The sequence below is a fragment of the Zalophus californianus genome, chromosome 3, assembly GCF_009762305.2.
Source record: "Zalophus californianus isolate mZalCal1 chromosome 3, mZalCal1.pri.v2, whole genome shotgun sequence".
Classification (NCBI taxonomy): Eukaryota; Metazoa; Chordata; class Mammalia; order Carnivora; family Otariidae; genus Zalophus; species Zalophus californianus.
Genome location: NC_045597.1, coordinates 150,932,063 through 150,954,587, shown reverse-complemented (window position 1 = coordinate 150,954,587; position 22,525 = coordinate 150,932,063). Strand labels below are relative to the sequence as shown.

The 22,525-nt window shown below is 35.4% G+C and overlaps 1 protein-coding gene across 4 annotated transcripts in view; it reads right to left on the bottom strand.

The window, feature by feature from the left end:
- Positions 1-114: 114 nt before the first annotated feature.
- The window catches only part of ANKAR (ankyrin and armadillo repeat containing), a 77,464-nt gene continuing 55,053 nt past the window's right edge, over positions 115-22,525 (bottom strand). For 2 of the 4 annotated variants that reach the window (XM_027589054.2, XM_027589057.2), the window contains 8 exons: positions 16,583-16,689; positions 14,787-14,909; positions 10,930-11,088; positions 10,153-10,270; positions 7,909-8,018; positions 6,222-6,418; positions 3,786-3,832; positions 115-2,456 (listed from right to left, as the gene is read on the bottom strand). In XM_027589054.2, the coding sequence (XP_027444855.2) occupies positions 2,209-2,456; positions 3,786-3,832; positions 6,222-6,418; positions 7,909-8,018; positions 10,153-10,270; positions 10,930-11,088; positions 14,787-14,909; positions 16,583-16,689 (1,109 nt within the window). In that variant the 3' untranslated portion in view covers positions 115-2,208. The remainder of the gene's footprint in view (positions 2,457-3,785; positions 3,833-6,221; positions 6,419-7,908; positions 8,019-10,152; positions 10,271-10,929; positions 11,089-14,786; positions 14,910-16,582; positions 16,690-22,525) is intronic. The other 2 variants (XM_027589055.2, XM_027589056.2) reach the window with 2 other exon arrangements.

Below are 22,525 nucleotides of genomic sequence, written 5' to 3'. Positions count from 1 at the left end.
GGTAAGGATAAAAATCTAGACTGAAAAGATTTCTTATTTTAATACTGCCTTAAGGTGACCTCCTTTTGGGGTAAATTCCATAAGTAATTTTTTTTTTTTTTTAAGAATTGTGATCATAGAGTATTGCTTTATGATCATCCATTTGGAAATAGAAAATATAATTTATGAGGGAACATATAGAAACAGCCAATATTTATTAAAAAAACAAACTATATTCTTTGCTGTTGAGTATAGCTATGATAGAATTGGTTGTAAATATTTAGAAGAAACTTAGTTTGTGAATTCACACTTTTCATTTAAATTTGTGTTCTGTATCATGTGAACTTGAATTCACAGAGAAGTAATATAAGTATTTCCTGTGGCTCTCACAATCAGAGTGCATACAAACTATGGAAGGAAATGGACCAAAATTTCTTCCCCCTATCGCAGTATTACAAAATGGGGATATCTACAATCTATGTTCTTAAAATTTTTAAGTATCAAAATTGCTACAGGTGTTACAAGCACACTGTCAAAATTGAGTTCATGATATAAATAAGAGAAACTACAGATAAAGAAAATGAGCATTTTGGGGAAGCATTCCATATCTGTAGGCCTTTAGCGCTTGGCCATAAGGAAGGAGGGAAGGGAAGGAAGAGAGGGAGGGAAAGGACAAGGGAGGGAGAAAACTGAATGCTGTATGGGCAAGCATATGTACCCGAGTTAGCTAATTGTGCCGGTAAAAGGCAGGCAATTTGCTGAAATCCGCTCTATCTTGAGGCCTTTCTCATATATAATTTTAAAAAAGAAAAAAATGCAGGGTGATAAAAATAATCTTTACTGGAGGAGCTGTACTTCAGGAAAAATACTGTAAGTTTTAGGACTAGTAGGATGGCCTTGGTAGGCCAAGAAGCGCAGGAAGTGTCTTATATTATTGGATACAAAGAATCCCCTGAACGTCACCAGAGGCCAGTTCCAAAGCTCAAAGTTCGTCGTCTAGAGGGTTTTGTTTTGTTTTGTTTTACATCTGCAGAGGCTTAATACTTCCATCAATATGAATTCTTATCCTTAACGGTGCTGAATAAATGACTCAGTTTCTTATCATTTGAATTATTTTTCCCTTTGTAGTATAGAATAAGCCATTTCCCCCCATAGTTCCTATATTAGGGCATCCACCAGAATTAGAATTAAATTTGAAGATTGGAGAGGTCGCTTATTGTCCAATGGCAAAAATCCTAGGCTTTAGCCTCTGGTGCATGGAAAGCCCTAAGTACCTGTACCTGCCATCACCACCATCATTATTGTTTGTGTTAAAGCATGTTGGAGAAAATAACTGCTAGTTAATATGTATGTTCAGTGTAGCCCAGAGCAAAGTGGTCAGAGAAAAATGAGGGCTTTAAAGGATACAGTGAAGCCCAGCTTGACTTTGTATCAAATCTACCTGCTGCTGTAAAATAGAGGCCGACCTACATCAAAACTTGTACCTACTGGAAACAGTACTCCTTGGGCAAAGACATCATGTGATTCTAAGCCACGGAGTGTCACACTTTCCAGCTGTAAACCAAAAATACTTGTAAGTATGGAAAATGGTCAACACTGGTAGCCACAGTTTTTAGCCATACTTTTGTACTTGGTGGGCAGTGATTTCAGATTTTTTTAAGTCTTTTAAAAGTATACATTTCTACATTTTGGGTTTTAAAAGCCTCGTGCATTTGTAGTATTTATCATTAAATATCTAAAGATACTACAGTTGAGTGTTAACATATGGGCTATTTTGAATCAGGCCTCTTTAGCCCAGCATACCAATTTAAAAATGTTTCTAACACTTGATATAAATATGCTAATTATGCCACTTTTTCAGTTGCTATATTTTAATAGTGTTAAATGCAAGAAAATTCTATTTACTTTTTGAAACTATGACTCTGACCTGATGTTAAACTTCAGTAGACAGGCTAGAGAAAATCTGTTAAGTATCAATATCAAGAACTTCCATTCAAATGTTTATAGTCAGTTATATGTATTTTACTAGAATTAGATTAAAATTAAAAGTAAAAAAATTTGGGGGTGCCTGGCTGGCTCAGTCTGTAGAGCATGTGACTCTTGATCTTAGGGTTGTGAGTTGGAGGCCCACATTGAATATAGAGATTACTTAAGAATTCTTTTAAAAAAAGTAAAGAATTTAAAAAGGGTGCTTGGGAATTCTTTTATAATTTCATATTAATGCTTTTATTAGCCTTCTGCAGGCTCTGGGTTAGCTTTCTGTACATGTTTCCCAAGTTGGCTCAAAAACACTATTCTTGGTCTTGATACTTCTATGATATCTGATGAAATTGCAGATGAAAAGGAAAAAATATTGTGAGAAACAGGGGTTTGTTTTGTTGTTTTGAAGAGTCCCATGAAGTTAGTTGCAGGAGGTATTAAAGTCAAAGAATCTCTTGGTTGAATTTTAGGTTTTAATTTTCTTCGGTGCTCTTTCCCTGAAAATTAGAGAGCCACAATTAAATGTCTCTTTCTTAAGCCCAAGAGCCCTAGATATAGTCTCATTGCTTTTGGTTCTGTATAGTGCTATTTTCTTCAAATCACTAAAACATACTAAGAGAATGGATCCATACCTTCCAGACTTTTAGATGTCAAGGGCAAACACTTGTGGGGCCAGTATATGGTTGCCAACTTTTTATTATGCCAAGTTGAGACTAATAAAAGAATAAATGCCAATGTCATTTTGTAAAAGTAGGGATATCCTAACACCCAAGAGAAAGTATAAAAGGTACTATCTCAAAATGACACATTTTATATATTGAATGAAACTAACTTTATCAGAAACTTACTATAGTGTCCTTATTTTTTCTTATGTTACCATAAACCTGTGAAAACATTATCAGACCGCTAGTGGTGCAGAGATTGCTATTTAGAAACCATTGGTACACAGATTGCTATTTAGAAACCAATATTGAAAAACAAGAAAACAATATTAAAGTGAAGAAAAAAATGGGACTGACTTTATTCCTTTGTGTAAATTAATTTACACTAAAGAAGCTATACAAAAAATATTCTTCTACTCATAATATTCATATATACAGCCTCCCACACAAACCTAGCTTTCCTCAGAGACTCCCTGAGTAAGTGAAGTTCTCTCTTCTTTTATTCTCTCCCTTTCCATTTGTGACTCTTACAAACGGACTTGGCTTTTGAATGGTTCTATCCTTGCTTTTGACTATAGGATAATACACCAAGTAAGACTCATATTGGTCCTACACTAAGCACACATGAATAAGCACTAAGCATATAAATTAAGCCAAAAAATCATTTATTTTCCCTATTACATGTCTAATAGGAACTAATGAGTAACTTTATAAGTTCTGGACTCTGACCTTGCAGACCTAAAATCACTCAGCCAACATCTAATATATATAAAACTGTAGTGTATCAGTGGAGAAAATGTGGTCTCTACCCTAAGAACTTACAGAGAAGTTGTACACGAAACAAAATAATAGCAAGATCGTAATTTAGGCCATACCTATATGTTGTTTCAATAATGACCTATTTCTCTGTATAGCTTATAAGAAAAAACAAAGTAAGAGAGGGATTTCTGTTAAGTGATATGGTAGGGAAGGTCTTAAAAGAAATGATTAACATAGTCTTGTAAATAGGAAGATTATTTTAAGTATACAGAATGACAAAAGCAGAGTTTACAGGTACACTTTTTTGGGGGTAACCTCTACATTTTGAATTTTTAGAAATTGAACCCAGAATTGTAAGGTGTCAGGGCTAGAAGTTACCTTAGAGGCCAAAGAAAAATTAATTACCTTTTTTAAAGACAGGAATTACGGATGGTCCTCCATTTTTCTCTAGACTAAAAGGAAAACATATTGATCACAAAACTTTATTTTCAAAGCAGTGGTTTACCAATGAAGTGTTTAAAGGCAAAGAATAACAAGTGTACCTAGTTAATGTGGTGTATGTGTTGTTACCCCAACACACACACCATATGGGTGGGTGGGTGGCTTTTAAAAGCACTATTATTTTAAATCATCATCCGGTACATGTAACATAATATAGTTACAAAATTACAAAATTTCCCTGGTAATAAAATTTAAGTCTCGCTTAAAGTTAATATATTAAAGGTGGTTATCACAAATGTATAGCTGGTTAATTTGATGAGGAACATTTGCTGTTGTCCACTTTAATGAGGCATAGACTTCAGTCTCTCCATATGCCAACTTCATGGCCAAAGGGTAACATGAAACTAGCTAGCATTTAGGCTGAGTGCTTTCATACAGGGTCAGTTAACACCAGTAAAATTATGTCTTTCTCCATACTTCAAAATTTGCATATCCAAGGACTCTTCTACTCTGCTATTCTTGGAGCTGGATGGGGGAATGGGAATAGAGGAGTGGTATATGCACCAAGAAAATGCTATCATGGTCCCAACCACAATCCAGTGTACTTGCGAGTAGTGGTATCAAGGAACATTTCGTGGAAGGGTATTGTTATCCATGCCACAGTTTCCAAACAGGTCTTAATAATCTTTTAGCACATTTCCCATAGTTTCATTTAATCAAACTCCTTCACTGAATGGTTATGAAAATTAAAGGGAATGGTCCGTGTAAATACTCTAAGAAGAGTTCATAACACTATTAGTTATGGGAGTAATTATTATTTGCTTACCAGTTCCACCTCACCTGGTAACCATTCTTACAAGTTTACTGAGCACTGGTCACTGCTTACAGTCCTAAAAGTTGAGTGTTCACAATTCCAGGGGGTGCCATTCACCCTCAGTCATTGTAGATTTGTATAGTTATTACACCTATTTTTCAGCAGTTGACAGTGAAGTGTCTTGAGGAAAGGGCATCTTTCTCTAATTCCCGAAAAGTTGCCATATGGGCTGGTTGTCGGAGTAATTGTGTAAAATAATACTTTTCATTATTTATCCTAATTTTTTAACCAGTAAATATTATTTAACACTGTCAATTATAGGAACTTAGAGTTCCCTGTTTTATTACATAAAATGAGGTAATCAGTTTTGCGTTTTTGGTTTTTCCAAGAATTAAAATGAAGATTTACTCATTTTTCTCTATACTGAAGTTGATTTACAGAACCATGATACAGTATTGGATCCTAGTGTCTTCTATTATCATAGAGTTAATATTGTATCTTTTTTTTTTAAGATTTTATTTATTTGACAGAGAGACACAGCGAGAGAGGGAACAGAAGCAGGGGAAGTGGGAGAGGGAGAAGCAGGCTTCCTGCTTAGCAGGGAGTCCAATGTGGGGCTCGATCCCAGGACCCTGGGACGATGACCTGAGCCAAAGGCAGACAGACGCTTAACGACTGAGCCACCCAGGCGCCCCGAGTTAATATTGTATCTTGAGTAGTTCTGTTTCCTACATAAATAGTGCTAGTTGCAGAGAAGACTTAAATTCAGCTACATTGACTAAAGAAAATATGCCCATTCTAAAGAGATTCTCCTCTCCGTTTGCAGAAACTTAAGCTCTGATGAAACCCCAGCACTGAAGCAAAATCCTCTGGATAAATAAATGCCTGTCATACTTTGCCATAACTGAAGCCACTGGGTCTAATTTAGCCCTATTTCTACCCTGGGAGTCTGGCCTAGCTTTGAATGAAGTTCAAAGGTCTTTTGAACATTTTTTGATGATGCCAACATCATGGTGGTATTCCTGGTTGGCTCGGGACTCTCAAGTATATCCCAAAAATGGTTTCCCGGATCAGACTTGGAAGCAACCAAAATCCCAAAAAGCTTTTCTGAAACGTGAATAATCTTGGCCAAACGGGATCCCCAAGATCTGGTTGTATTCTTGCCTCCACAAGCAGTTTTGTTGCTAAATCAGAATTAAAACAGGCTTTGGCAGTGGACATTTAGGAGGAATTTTCTCTCTTCAAATCCGAGGCATATATTCATTCATTATCAGGAATAGTTCCCCTTGTTTGGTCTTCCTTAAACTTTCTTTTTATTTTTTAAAGATTTTATTTTATTTTGACAGAGAGAGACACAGCAAGAGAGGGAACACAAGCAGGGGGAGTGGGAGAGGGAGAAGCAGGCTCGCCACTGAGCAAGGAGCCTAATGTGGGGCTTGATCCTAGGACCCCGGGATCATGACCTGAGCCGAAGGCAGACGCTTAACGACTGAGCCACCCATGCGCCCCAGTCTTCCGTAAACTTTCTTACAAGTTCCTCTATTGATAATTTCACTACTGCAACTTCACAAATATAGGCACAATACCTTAAGGAAGGAAGTCCCACTCGTTGCTGCATTTGAAATTCCTTTAAAAATGCTGGGTTAATACTTGCATCTCTGTTGATATTATTTGTTATACGAAGGAACTGGTTAGGCTTATTTCTGCATTCCTTTAATAGAATGCGGAAAGCATTTGCATTGTAAGTTAAGTAGCCAAGAGCACAGGAGCAAGCTGTGCGAACCTAAATGAAGAAACAATTCCTCCGTTGAGCTTTAGTCTTAAAATATCTTAACAAAGTGTTCTCACTAAACATTTCATAAGACAGTCTCTGTAGCTCTGCAGAGCAAACATGTAGGTCAACCAGTGGCAATCTGTAGATGGAAGCAGAACTGCCATAGTTTTAGAGAAAGCTGTCAACTGCCATTGGTTTCTAGTAGTTGTTCTCAGTCCTGACTGTGTTTTAGAGTCACCAGGAGTTAAAAAAAAAAAAAAAAAAGCCCATCAACTTTCTTGGGGGTAGAATCTGGGCATTCATATTGTTTTTAAAAGTGCCACAGGTGACTCTAATCTGCAGCTAGAGTAAGAACCATCGAGTTTGAGCTAGGACAGTGGGTCTCAGTCTTGATTGTGCATTGGAATCCCCTTGATAGTTACGAAAATTACTGAGTGCCAGGGTTCCACCCCTAGAAACTCTAAGTCTTTTGGGGTGCAGCCTGGACACTGGCATTTTTCAAAACTGCTCAGTTGATTGTAATAGGAAAACAGGTAAGAGGCTACAGGATAAAAGTAAGTTAAAAAGACACTCAGGAAAGCAATTCAGTTTTCCACTGGCAAAAACAAAGTATCAGCCACAGGACTCCAGAAAAAATACCCTCTGCCTGTGACCCTGAAGTAATTAGGTTGTTCATATGATTAAAGCATATTCCTGGGCAGTTCTTAGAAAATCTGTTAGTGGTGGCCTAAGAAATGTCATAGAATGAATATAAGCCAGGCCCATGCAGGGTACTAGGGGGCTGATATGCTAGTCTCACCACTGGCATCTGACTGCTGCATATGCCCATATATCTACCATACCTTGAACACTGGCTCTCAGTGTATAGTCCCGATACCAGCAGCTTCAGCTTCTAGGAACTGGCTAGAAACACCCATTTTAGGGCCTAAACCAGATGTATTCAATAAGAAATGCTGGGAATGGAGCCCAGCAATCTATGGCGTAACAAGCCCTCCAGGTGATTCCTGCGTCCCCTGCAGTTGGAGAAACACTGCCTTACACCTGGGGGAGGGGGAGGGGAAAACTCAGAGGCAAACCACTACCCTGGCCTTCTTCATACTGTCACCCCTGATCCTGCTTGGCAGATAGAACTGTCCAATGGATTCCACTTTCATGCATTCCAAATAATCCTAGAAATGACTTCGATCACAAAAACTGGTTAGTTACTAAGTTAGTAACCAGTTTTTGTGAGACATTTTATAAAGTAATTATAAATTTCTATATCATCAATGTACTGATTTGTATATTGAATCTTAAGTACTGAAGTTAAAACAAATGTGCACATTTTGTGGGAACCAAAATTATGGATGGCAGATGTAATACTAGAAAAATCATCTAATTTTGAGTCAGTAACATGAACTATTATATAACATAGTTAACCTGTAGAGAAAGTAGCCCACAAAAGTGAGAGGCAATTACATTTTTAGAATATTCAATTATAGAATTACTTTTGGTTTTACCTCTTCGTTTCCAGAATACAAATGATAGCAGAGCCGTTGGATTGTCCCTAACGTGGTAAATGCTTCCGGGATACCAGCTCTAGAATGAGCCAGGCTAGCTATTAAATTCCCTGTAAATTAAACAAGAAAAAAGTTTGTGTTACTTAATTGATGTAAACTTATATACTGTACTTTTGTTCATTTGCACATATTATTAAAAAGGGTTGAGTCACAAGACATCTCTGTTAACGAAGAAGAGCTGAGAAAAAGCATGTATATATTAATTGTAGAATTCTTTCCCCAAAATTATGATTTGGTTTTCTGTCACAAACAGTAAAAGTTATTTAAGGGTAGGGAATTTTGGAAATCAGAATTTTTCTTCCCTATGGCTTCAGAATATATTTTGTTTTGAGCTTTAGTGTTTTTTTAATGACTGTGAACATAATGATTGAACTACCATAAAAGAAATTTAGTATGTCCTTTTTGCAGTTCAGATTGCTTTGAGTTAAGAGCTTAATGGTATTTTAAACCCAAACAATGTATTACTTAAAGTTTTTGACGTTTGTGCCATAAAAAGAAATGTTTGGAGATGGAAAATAATAAAGTAATTCAGTAATTAAATATATATGCAATTATCAGTTTAAAACAATTTCATTCGAATATGTGTTTTATTTTTAGAGCTTTCAAATGATATTCTTTCACAATATTGTTGTTGGTTGGAATAAGTGCAACACATTTTAAAATATAAATGTATCCACCCATATAAATGTGGATGGATACTTTATTGAGGTATTCATTGGGGTTTTGTTCTTGTATTTTTTTTTTTCTGGCCTTCTTTATAAACCAAGGTCTTTGTATTTATTGTTTCAGGATGGGGAGGGATGGATTGTATGGCTTAAAGCAAAAAATGTCTAAAAATAACCTTTTTTTCAGGCGTATAATTTTAAAAGCTTATGTTTATAGAAGGCATTATTTTAGGTGAAAGGGAGAGAGGTGTCTTTAAAGAGGAGGAGTAAGAAATGGGGAACAATGGAGGCAGGCAGAGGATCTAAGATTAAGGAGGAGATAGTAGGAACAGGAGCTGTGTGTGGAGAATGGTTATGCGGTGCACATAGGAAAACTGGACACTTGGCAACAGAAATCCTAGTCTTTGTAAAACTTCCGTGCCTTTGGAGCCTCTTCTGGGAACCTTGTCAACTTAGACATTTGGCACACTTATTTTACATTATATCTGAGGCCCAAATATCTTGCTTTGCTTGAGATACCCCAGACATGCACATGACTCTGGAGATGCGTATGACTGAATGCATATGGACTAAGAAAGCCCAGAAATTTTTGAGATTCAATTCCAACCAACCTGAGAAAATTAATATTTGAAAGCTAGTATAATATAGTATTTCTTGCACACAAGAGTTTGTGGAGTAAAATTTAAACCCACTACGACTGTTTTTCAGAGTCGCAGAATTACTATGACTTGAATTAAGAATGCTATTTAAATAAGAATGTATTTAATAATTTAAACGTGTTTCTTTCCTAGCTAGTTTTCATCAGAAAGTTTTCATTTGCATGAATTTTCCTTCCATGCCAAGCAAAAATACAATTCTTTAGCAGCAAGTGTAATTTCCTTTCCTACCTTCAGTGATCCATTTCAGTTAAAAAACAAAGACCTTATTTATTTTTTGGTAGTAGTCACTTCATGTGGTTGTCATTCTGATACTGTTTCATTTTGTGTTGAGAGTGATATATCAAGTCAGTTACCTTATTATTCATCTTGAAAATTAGCTCTAAAGTAGATATAGTTACACTATTAGCATTAAGGTGCCAAGAACTCTATTGGACTATTTTGCTTTGCTATATTGCATAGCAACATAAGGAACTCTTAAATGTTAGCAAAATGTGAAGTTGATCAAAAGAAAACCAGACAGAGGTATAACAGTGTAAGTCTGCCATTACTGTTATAAATCAGTGTGTAGATTTTCTGGTTAGTAACTCAGAGTTGGAGTCTCATTTTATATTCTCGAAAAAATAATTAGGGGGTTGAAAAAGTAACTAGGAAATCAAAAAGGCCATGTTCAGAGTTACCCGGCTTCTATCTGGGGTACAGAGTAGCCTCACACTGTCCCATGTAGACTTAAACCCGTTCATTCTTCAAACCATGTAACATAGTATCAAGCTTATTTTATTATTGTTCAGATTATAAAACTTTTTTGAAAATAGTTATATGCAGATGTAGTTTTATGTAACCACCTTCCAGTTATTTCTTACCTGTCAAGACAATAGTAGTGGAATGAACTGAATACAGACTATCAACTAAAATAGTAACACCTCTTGCAGACAAAGTAATATGGTCCACATCTATAATGACTTTCGCTAAGATAATAATCTGAAAAAAAAAAAAAAGCATAGAATCATTGAATGTTTTCTACTCTGCTTCTCTAATTAAGCTTTTGTTTTTTGGTATTTTTCAGGAAGGCAAAGGGAATAATTTGGTATGAACCAGTAGAAGAAAACCAAGTGGCAGGGGTTTGAATCAGAGTAGTTGTCACTATCTGATCACTGTGGTGAACATGGCAGGCCACTGTATTCTTCCTACAATATTTGTAGCTTTTACATCCTTGAAGTATGGGTTCATAGAAAATAGTTCTCCTAAAGGTCATTGGATAGAAAAAGAAGCACCCAGATAGAATCAGTGTGACCAGCTAAAAATCTGCAGTTAGAAAACTTGTCTTGTATACTGCCTTGTTTCTCTGCCTATAATATGGGGATGATGAAAATGGTACTATCTGCCCATCAACCTGACAGGGTTGTTATAAGCATCAAATAAACTATAGAGGCAAAAAGTGCCTTGTAACTTGTAAAATTATATATAAATGAAGATATCCTCATAAATAATGGGGTTTTTTTTTGAGGTAGAAAGGGCTGGTGTGAAAAATACTGAATTTTACAAATTGGTAAACGCTCTTCCAGATAAAAATTTTTTCTCGTTTTTAAGTTTTGACTAAAAAGACATACTTATTGAAGTTTTAACTTCCAATTTTATACCTGAAATGCTGCCATTGCCTTCTCAGTTTCAATTGTTGATTCAAGAAAAGGCTCAAAGATTGATATGGTCATTATTCCACTTTCCAAAATTAAGTATTGTTGAAGGCGATTATTGAAGGCAAAAAGGGTTAATGCATAGCCTGCCCTTAAACAAATATCCTATAAATAGGAGAAACATGCATTATCTTTAACTTAGTTCATCTGTTATGTTACTCAACGTAATAGATTTTGAGTTCTTGCCCATCTAAATATATTGCATTCTTATCTCTGGGAGTAAAATTTGACATTATTGGGGAAAATAGGTAATAGAGTTAACCTAGAATGTTATTGAACAGATAAAATAGAGAAGTAGGTTGTGATATCAGGGAGAAGAAAAGAGAAGTAATTTTAATTTTCAGAGGGAATGTTAGGTTAATGATTATGCAAATAAATATCTAAATAGTAACAGGAAATTCCATAATTTCATTAACCCTCAACTTTTTTGTTTTAACATATTTTTATTTTAATTTCAACACTTCAAAGTAGACTTGATAAGTCAAAACTTCCCTTGTATAGCATGCTATATATTATATTTTATGCATTGTGGGATGATCTCTATCATCTCTTAAAATAAGCTCATTTGTAAAATTCTGTACTATATCCTAAGGGGAAATAAAAAGAAAAATGATTTAAAAGTCACATTTTAACATTCTGGGATTTCACAAACAGAGCAAAAGCCAGTTCTTCCTTAGAGTCAGTTCATTTGCCAAAGATGAACAAATACGGTAGATCTTCCAGAAAGACCAAAAAGAATTTTATCACTAATCTTACTTTTAATATTTTGTTTGAACAGTATAGTACAGAAAGAACCATTAATCTTGTGAGTTTTCTTCTGCCCCTGTTAATCATTATATAAAAGTGCTATATGTACATACTAAAATATTTACCAATAAAATTATATGATGCCTGAGATTTGCTTCAAAAGTAATATAGGATGAGGGGCTCCTAGGTGGCTCAGTCGGTTGGGCCTCTGACTCTTGGTTTTGGCTTAGGTCATGATCTCAGTGTTGTGAGATCTAGCCCCACAGGGACTCCATGCTCAGCGGGGAGTCTGCTTGAGCTTCTCTCTCCCTATGCCCCTCTCCACCTCTCATGCATGTGCCCACTTTCTATCTCTCTCTATCTCTCAAATAAATCTTTAAAAAATAATAATATAGGAAGAGCAAGTGGGTATATAGATGAAATAAGACTGGCCATGAATTGATAATTATGGAAGCTGGGTCACTGAAATATTTAAGTTCATTATGCTACTCCTTTATTCTATATATGTTTGAAATGTTCCATAATAAAAATTATGTACACACAAGTAGTCACCTGATCATAAAGCAAGAAGAAAGGTATTAGGAATACACAAAGAAATAGGGTCCAGTAAGTGAAGTAGGTGGAAATAGGCTGGGAAGAAAAGGATAATGATTAGGGGAAAAATTAGTAGAAGAAAAAGAAGGCTGTCCCTGAGAATAAAATGTGGAATGAACAGAGAGAGAAGAAAGGTGGCTTAGGGAGTTAGACCCAAATTCAGTCTCCTCACCCTATATTCCTCATATTATTACAGCAGCACATCTCCATTTTTTCATATACTACAGTAGAGTACAATTCTAAATTTAAAAAAAAATTATGCAGTGAGTTCATTTCTCCCCTTTTAGCCCTCCTTTCTTCCTTCCAAATCCCCCAGAACAGAACTGACGGAGATAGTTGGCAGTTTTCTTCCCTGATTGCTAATGCACTGCAGACAACAAAAGTTCTCAAATTTCTCTGGGGTTAGTGCTATTCAAAGTGTGGCCCATGGACCAGTCCACAAAATGGTTGGCAACAGGATTACAGAAACTGGGAATTAGCATTTAAAAGGAACAGCTTTGGGACTCCTGGGTGGCTCAGTTGGTTAAGCCTCGGCCTTCGGCTCAGGTCATGATCCCAGGGTCCTGGGATCGAGCCCCGCATTGGGCTCCTGGCTCGGCAAGGAGCCTGCTTCTGTCCCTGCTTGCCGCTCCCCCTGCTTGTGCATTCTCTCTCTCTGACAAATAAATAAATAAAATCTTAAAAAATAAATAAAAGGAACAGCTCTTCCTTATAGTTAATTACCAATTAATATACAAAGAAGAAGATGTTTATAGCAGCATTATCAACAATAGCCAAATTATGGAAAGAGCCCAGTTGTCCATTGACTAATGAATGGATAAAGAAGATATGGTATATATTTACAATGGAATATTACTCAGCCATCAAAAAGAATGAAATCTTGCCATTTGTAATGCCGTGGATGGAGCTAGAGTGTGTTATGCTAAGTGAAATAAGTCATAGAAAGATAAATATCATATGATTTCACTCATATGTGGAATTTAAGAAACAAAACAAACAAACAGGGTGGGGGAAGAGAAGAAAAGCAAGACATAGACTCTTAACTATAGGGAACAAACGTGGTTACCAGACTGCAGGGAATGGGAGGCTGGGTTCAATGGGTGATGGGGATTAAGGAAGGCACTTGTGATGAGCACCAGGCGTCATATGTAAGTGTTGAATCACTAAATTGTACACCTGAAACTAATATTACACTGTATGAACTAAGTGGAATTTAAATAAAAACTTGATTTTAAAAAAAGAAAGAAGAAAGAATTTGTTTAAAAATTGCCATTAGGCAAATACCATGTAATCATTGTTGCATCCGTGGATGCTAAAATTGGTGAGCAAAAGTGCATGCAAAACAGAATTATTTGCATGGGCTCAAAGTGTCTCACCTCAAGAAACTTGTTAATTAAAAAAGGAAAGTACAGTGACTTTACAGTGGAGAAATATGACAGTACGTTAACCAAGTAATCAAAGCACTGCCAGTTATAAGATGTAACAGCAGTATGTACCTCCTGAAATAATGCACTGAGCAGGTGAGTAAAGAACACACATCATTTCTGTGGTATTCTTGCCAAAATGCACCACCTCAATTTAATCAGGAGAAAACATCAGATAATTCAATTGATGGACATTCTATGAAGTAACTGGCATGGACTCATCAAAAATGTCAAAATCATGGAAGACATGAAAATCATGAAAGACAAAGAATGGTGTTTCACATATTGAAGGAAACTAAAGAGACATAACAACTAGATGTAATAGGAGATCCTGGATTGGATTCCAGTAGAGAAAAAGGACATTGGTGAGAAAATTGGCAAAACTTAGATAAAACTTGCAGATTAGTTAATTGTATGGTATCGATGTTAATTTCCTTTTTGATATCCAGGAAAGCTGGATAAAGGATATGCTAGAACACTCCATGCTATTTTTGCAAAATTTTGGAAAATCTTAAATTATTTCAAAATTTAAAGTTTTTGTTTTTGTTTTTATGTTGTTTATTTTTTATTATTATGGTCAGTTAGCCAACATATAGTACATCATTAGTTTTTGATGTAATTTGTTTTTAATTTAGTTTAATTTTATTATGTTATGTTAGTCACCATAACCTCCCCATAACATTGCTGGGGAAGAGCTTTCCTTCATCACACAGTTTGAGAAGCAACACTCTGGAATACTGGGTAAGAAATGGATGACTGAGAGTTGAAAGGTCATAAAATTAGGAAAAAGTTTCAACACATCCAGAACAGAACAGATTTATTGGTTCTTCGAGCATTAAAACTGCTACATTTCAAAGAATATGACAGCTATGAAAAATATGGAACAGTATTATTTCATCATTACAAACTAATGACCTACCAAAGAGATTTTACATTTCTTATGTAATATATTTAAGTACTTCTGTGAAACACTTATAATTTGACAGTGTGGTCTAAAAACCTTTCTACATGAGCTCTAACATTTTATAAAGATAATACCTTATCTGGTGAGTGAAGAAGATAAAGGACATCGGCATACTTAAATCCTTCATTTTCTTGTAATTCATTCTGTAACAGATCATTCCTTAGGACAATGCATGCCAAGGAAAATGCCACTTCAACCTAAATATGTAATTTTCAGAAAGTGTTTTTTACTCATGGTTTATCATGACATATTTCATTATACAAACATTCATATGGGATATACTAATTCAAAGATAATATATAATTCATTGATTCCAGTTCTCTAATATTTAGAGAGCGGCATTTATAATGTCTGGAGGAATGTCCCTTATAATTTTTAACAGCTGGGAAAATATCCTTCCTCCGTGTGCACAACCACACAGCTCCAGTGGAGGGCATCGAGGAGGCGGCCAGAGCCAGCCAGAAATGTGAGGAGCTATTATCCTAAGTGCATAGTTGTATCCCTTCCACATCTAAAAAAATTTTGATTTCTTGGCATGGGATAAAAGGCTGTTTTGAACTGCTTGTTAGCTACTGACCATTGAGTTGTAAGCCTTCAGTGGAATGCTTATGAATTAAGCAGAGCACTAGGGAGTAGTACTGAGAAATACTCTCTTTCGGGAGTCATTTGATGCACACTCTGAAAGCCTTTTAGGAGGATGTAAATGAACCTTGTTTATTGTTGGGACTTGATACATTCTTTAAGTATTACATTATACATTTCTATGAAAAATGTTATGAATTTGAAAAGCATGATTATTATTGCAAAAATATGTTTACTATAGAATCGTATTTGAGGAAAAGCATTGAAATGTGTTTATGTTCTGTTCTTAACAAGTTGAAGAACTCATTGAAAATATATACTGAAATATGGATGGACTCAATTGAAGTAAACTGTTTTGCCTTGAATTGCATGTTTGAAAATAAAAATGTATTTTTATGTGGCATTTTCCATAGTCATATGAAATTTATTTGTACTTTGAAAGTCAGTGTAGTTTTTACATATAATTCAAGCCAAAAAATTGCGAGCATATGCCCCTTCCTTTGGTTTCCCTAATCAACTCCTATAATAGAATAATCTCTTTCTTAGCCAGAAAAGCCACATAACTTATAACATCTTTTCTGATAATACATTCCTTAAAAGAAATAATGCTGTATTTACTTACATATTTCTGTTTTCTCATTTCCAACAGAACTCATACCAAATTTTGAAGAGAAAATATATTTTTTGGTGTTATAATTTCCTGCCTGGCTAACTCTAGATGTCCTAAATTTCCAAAGCTTTGGTAGAGGATTTGAATAGACACGAACATCATTTTATTAAAGGCAGTTTACTAGAAGTAAATAGAAGAGTGAATGACTCTTAAACAACTCATAAGTTACTCATATTGAGAAAACTATTGTTGCTGGCCAACACAGACTGCTTGGTAGAAGGTAAAACTGTTTTGATGGTGTAATATTGATAGGAATCATTTATATTTGAGAAATTTTGCTACATAAATCACACATCTTCATTATACCCACCCAGTTTTAGCAACCAATATCTGAAGAAGGGAAGAAATTCTGTGAGTAATCAAATGTCTGAGGAATAAAACTTATTTGATGAGTAAAGACACAAGACTTAATTATTTGAAAATTTAACATTTTAGTAAAATTTACTATTTTTACAGCAATTTTTTAATTTAAAACATCTAAGATTTTGTTTAAAATGTTAAATTTTTTTATTATACTTGTGAATTTACATGAAGATACAAATTATTCTCAAAAAGTCATATTTCTGTTAATTTTTACTATATCAGAAGAAAAACAAAACCTTAAAAGCTTTTACATACCTTAATGTTAGGAGAAGGGTGATTTCTTAGTAGGTGAATAAGTACTGGAAAGGCATTTTCCTCTACAATGAATTGTTGACTGATAGGATTACTTGTATGGGCGACACCTATAAGAATATACATATCAATAAGAATATTTCTTTCCATCTTGGAAATGGTAAAGTCAAACACAGTTTGATATGTTGGGTTGATTAAATGTCCTAGCATAATATGGTTAATAAATCACAAAAGGAAATGCTATATGTTACTGGGTATTTACCCCAAAAATACAAATGTAGTGATCTGAAGGGGCACCTGCACCCCAATGTTTGTAGCAGCAGTGCCCACAATATCCGAACAATGGAAAGAGCCCAGGTGTCCATCGACAGATGCATGGATAAAGAAGATGTGGTGTATACACACACACACACACACACACACACACACACACACACACACACACACACATACACACACTGGAATATCACGCAGCCATCAGAAAATGAAATCTTGCCATTTGCAATGATGTGGATGGAACTAGAGGGTATTTTTTTTAAACACTTTTTTTTAAGATTGTATTTATTTATTTGAGAGAGAGCGAATGAGAGATAGAGAGCACGAGAGGAAAGAGGGTCAGAGGGAGAAGCAGACTCCCTGCTGAGTAGGGAGCCCGATGTGGGACTCGATCCCAGGACTCCAGGATCATGACCTGAGCCGAAGGCAGTGGCTTAACCAACTGAGCCACCCAGGCGCCTGGAACTAGAGGGTATTATGCTAAGTGAAATAAGTCAATCAGGGAAAGACAATTATCATATAATCTCACTGATATGTGGAATTTAAGAAACAAGACAGAGGATCATAGGTGAAGAGAGGAAAAAATGAAAAGACAAAACCAGAGAGGGGTACAAACCATAGAGACTTTTAATCTTAGGAAACAAACTGAGGATTGCTGGGGGTGGGGATGGGGTAACTGGGTGATGGACATTGGGGAGGGTATGTGTTGTAATGAGCACTGGGTATTATATAAGACTGATGAATCACAGGCCTGTACCCCTGAAACAATACATTATATGTTAGTTAATTGAATTTAAATTAGAAAAGGAAATGCTATATCAACACTATTATACCTGAATTAATTTTTTAAAAAGCAAAATGAATAAAGATGGAAAAATTACTATTAGAAGTGTGGATGTTTTCTATGAGGCACAAAACCAAGAAATGAGAAATGCTAGACTATCAAAGAGTAATAATATAATAGCTATCATTTATTGAAGATTTATTATTTGCAAGGTACTTAAGTTTATAGTTGCTATTGTATTCCATAAAAAATTATTTTTATAAAAATGACTAAATCATCTGGTTAAAATTTCTAGATTCCTTAAATACACATACTAAAAAGATAATCTTACTGTCTCCTTTTAGAACATAATACTTGAAATTAGAGGCCTAATCTCAGCTTAAAAACTTGTCATCTCCTTGTAGTGGATATACAAATAATTTTAATTCTGTTCTTTTGCCAACAAAAATCACAATATACACAGCAGGTTTATATACTTAAATATAAATACAAGATCAGACCTGTCTCTGAACCATGGAGAGAAGTCACTTATCATCTGGGGAAGTTTGAAGGAACTGGAGGAAATAGAAGGAGCAAAGAACATGTTTGTTTCCTTGTCCCCTAACCCCGCACTGGCCACCCAGTGGCGTACACAGACATTGATTACATCAATATTGTTGATTTAGCTGATGGGTCTTGGAATGCCTAATTCATCAGGAACTGAGGTAGGAAGTAGAGTTAAAAAGAGGAATTAGGGGGTACCTAAGTGGTTCAATCAGTTAAGTATCTGACTCTTGATCTCAGCTCAGGTCTTGATCTCAGGGTCACAAGTTCGAGCCGGGCATTGGGCTCAAAAAAAAAAAAAAAAAAATGGAAAAGAGGAATTAGAATCTGCCTTCAAGGTGTTTATATTCTATAGGGGAAGCAACTATTTAAATACATGATTTCAGTACATGCAATGAGTGCTTTAACAGGGGTATAGAAAAATACACCTGAAGCACAGAAAAGGGATTGCTCACTTCAGAGTAAGTGGAAAAGGAGTAAGAAAGGAGATTTCCAAGAGTAAATGTGCTCGAGGTGGGTCCCCCCCAAAATGAATACTTTTAATAATAATGATTATGATAATGATGATGGTAGTGTGATAAGAAGAATACCCTCAAATCTTTGAATCTGCACATGTTAATAATGAAATGAAACTCCATTAAGTTGGGAAAAGAACCACTACAAGCAGTAGGCTGAACAATTCTCAGAACTCACACAGAGCTAGGAATAGTTTGTGTTCTGTGGCCAGAGTTTAGATACCTCATAATTCAAGGAACTATATAAGGAATTAAGTCCTTGGAACAATATCATCTTAATAGTGGAGTTAAGTTAGATCCAGAGTAAAGGCTACTCCAGACTTGTCCTAACAAAGCTTGAAAGCTAGCTACAAAAGGAGCAAACTGATCCTAAGTAAGATAATTGCACACCAGAACAGAGCCCAACTCCCTTTAAAGGAAAACAGTAAAATCCAGCATCTATCAGTTTACAACTCACAATGTCCAGCATTCATTTAAAACCTATTATGCAGGTGCCTGGGCGGCTCAGTTGGTTAAGCGACTGCCTTCGGCTCAGGTCATGATCCTGGAGTCCCGGGATCGAGTCCCACCTCGGGCTCCCTGCTCAGCGTGGAGTCTCCTTCTCCCTCTGACCACTCTTCCCTCTTGTGCTCTCTATCTCTCATTCTCTCTCTCTCAAATAAATAAATAAAATCTTAAAAAAAAATAAAACCTATTATGCATAATTTTAAAATACAAAATACCTAAGATAAAATATATACAAGAATTGTGTATTGGAAACTAGGAATCATCGCTGAGAGATATTAAAGAAGACGTAACCAAGGAGACATACCGTGTTTATGGATTGGAAGACATTATTATTGAGATGTCTGTTCTCCACAAATTTATTTATAGACTTCATGCAATTCCAATCAAAATAATAGATCCTTTTCAGAAATTGACAGATTAATTTTTTAAATTATATGGAAATACAAAGGACCTAGAATAAGCCAAAACAACTTTGAAAAAGAATAGCAAGGTTGAAGGACTTATACTTCCTGCTTTCAAGTGAACTTCCAATAATTAAGACAGTATAGCATAAAGATAGACAAGTGGGTAAATGGAACAGAATAAAAAGTCCAGAAATAGACTCACAAAAATTCAATGGAGGAAAAGATTATCTTTTCAATAAATGGGGCTGAAGCAATTGGATAGCCATATGCAAAAAAAAAAAAAAATCTGGGCCATATACAGAAATTAACTCAAAATGGATCATACATCTAAATACAAAGGAAACAGAAAACCTTGATGATCTTGAGTTTGGCAGGTTTCTTAAAGAGGACACAAAACCTATGAACTAAAATATTTAAAATATCAATAAATTGGACTTCATCAAAATTAAAAACTTTTGCTCTTCAAAAGGCCCTGTTACATAAATGGAAGAACACACCATAGACTGGGAATATGCAAAACATACGTCTAACAAATGATTTGTATCTAGAATATATAAAGAATGCTTACAATTCAATAAGACAATACAATTTAAAAAATGGGCAAAATATCTGAACAGACGCTTTACCAAAGAGGATATACAAATGGCAAATAAGCACATGAAAAGATGTTCTGCATTATTAATAAGATTTACTACATACCCACTATAATGGCTAAAGCCATCATACTAAATGTTGGCAAGGATGTGAAGCTGCTGGAACTCTCATACACTGCTAGTAGGAATGCAAAGTAATAACACAACTTGGAAAAAGTCTGGCAGTTTCTCTAAAAATTAAACATATACTACTATATGATCCAGCAATCCTACTTTTAGGTATTTACCCTAAATAAGTTTTAGGATAACTAAATGAAAACGTTTGTGTCTGTATAAAGACTTACACACAAATGTTCATAGCAGTTTTAGATATAATAGCAAGAAACTGGAAACAATCTAAATGTCCATCAGTGGGTGCATGGATAAACAAATAGTATATCCATATGTATGAGCCAGGGTTTTCCAGAAAAACAACCAACAGGATATGTATGTATTTAGGTAGTTAGTAGGTAATAACCATATATAACATAAGACATAGAATTATCCATCATACTATACAATGGAATACTACTCAGCATTAAAAAAGTGAACTATTGATACAATAATATGCATAAAAATCAAAATAGATATGTCAAGTGAAAGGGGCAAGAAAAAAAGTGTATCTGTATAATCCACTTACATAAAATTCTAGAAAATACAAACTAATCTATAATGATAGAAACCATCAGTGGTTCTCTGGAGATGGAAGTGCAAAGAGGGAGGGATTACAAAGCCACACAATGAAATCATTCAGGGTGATGGTTATATTCATTTATTTGACTGTTGTGATGCTGTCACAGCTGAATGCATATGTTAAAACTCATCAAATTGTATGGTTTAATGTATTTTTGTTTTTTATTATATTGTATATTTTATTTAAATATTTTATTGTGGGGCGCCTGGGTGGCTCAGCTGGCTAAGCGTCTGCCTTCAGCTCAGGTCATGATCTCTGGGTCCTGGGATTAAGTTCCGCGTGGGGTTCCCTGCTCAGCAGGGAGTCTGCTTCTCCCTCTGCCTCTCCCCCCATGCCCTCATGCTTGCGCACGTGCTTGCTCTCTCTCAGAAATAAATAAAATCTATAAAAATAAAATATTTTATTGTATGTAAGCTATTTCAATAGGTCCTTAAAAACCCACATTTAAAATTTGTAGGCATGCAAAGAAGTAGGAAAATATGATTCATAATCAGGAAAAAAAAATCTGCCAATAGAAAGAGACCCAGAAATGGTATAGATGTTGGAAATCATTACAGAGATGTTAAAACAGCTATTTTAAATATGTTACATATGTTCAAGAACATAGAAGAAAATATGAACATGATGAGGAAGAAAAAAGGAGGTGTGTGTGCATGTATAACCAGTCTACACTAGTGAATTTGAAATGAAGAGTTTTCTTCCATAGTTCTGCTGGAGATCCCCTTGTCTATGGCAAATGTAGACAGGTTTGTAGACAGCTTTGAAGTGAAGTAATGAGGAGAAATTACATTCGTGCATGTTCACACTCATGCACACACACACATACACACACACACAGTATCTTTGTATATATGTTATCATCTATTAGAATTTTAGAAATCTCTATAATCTATACCATAGGCTCTGGCTAAAAGAAGAAACATTATTTTGTCTGACTGACTGCCCTGGAGCTTTAATGAACTTCTGTAAAGTAGCTTTTTCAAGCAAGGAGAAAAAATCTTTTTGGAACTAATTCCTACATTCTTCATTCAGCTAGACTATGTTTTGAGGAAATACAATCAACTACAAATAAAGATTTTTTTTCTTATCTACAAAAACAGTCTAAAATCAGCTTCATACATTCATGAAGTTCAGCAAAGAACTCAAATGTTTATTTTTGGTAGATCAATCACTGACAATTCTACAACGCTTTGACAGACATCCCAAAATGTTAGTTCCTTTGCAGTGAAAGGAACAATTAGACCTACTGGCCACTTTTATTTTTTTTAAAAAGATTTTATTTATTTATTTGAGAGAGAGAGAGTGAGCAAGAGAAGGCAGGAGCTAGGGAAGGGGCAGAGGCAGAGGGAGAAGCAGACTCCCCGCCGAGCAGGGAGCCCGATGCGGGGCTCGATCCCGGGACTCCGGGACCATGACCTGAGCCGAAGGCAGTAGCTCAACCAACTAAGCCACACCCCCGCCCCGGCCCCTTTATAAAGAAAGAATCATTAAGGAAAAAGACTGGAATTGAAAAATGTGCCCCAGCATTAGAAACTCTATATAAAACATATAGTTCTTAAGATTGGCAAGAAGAAATATTTTTCTCTTAAAC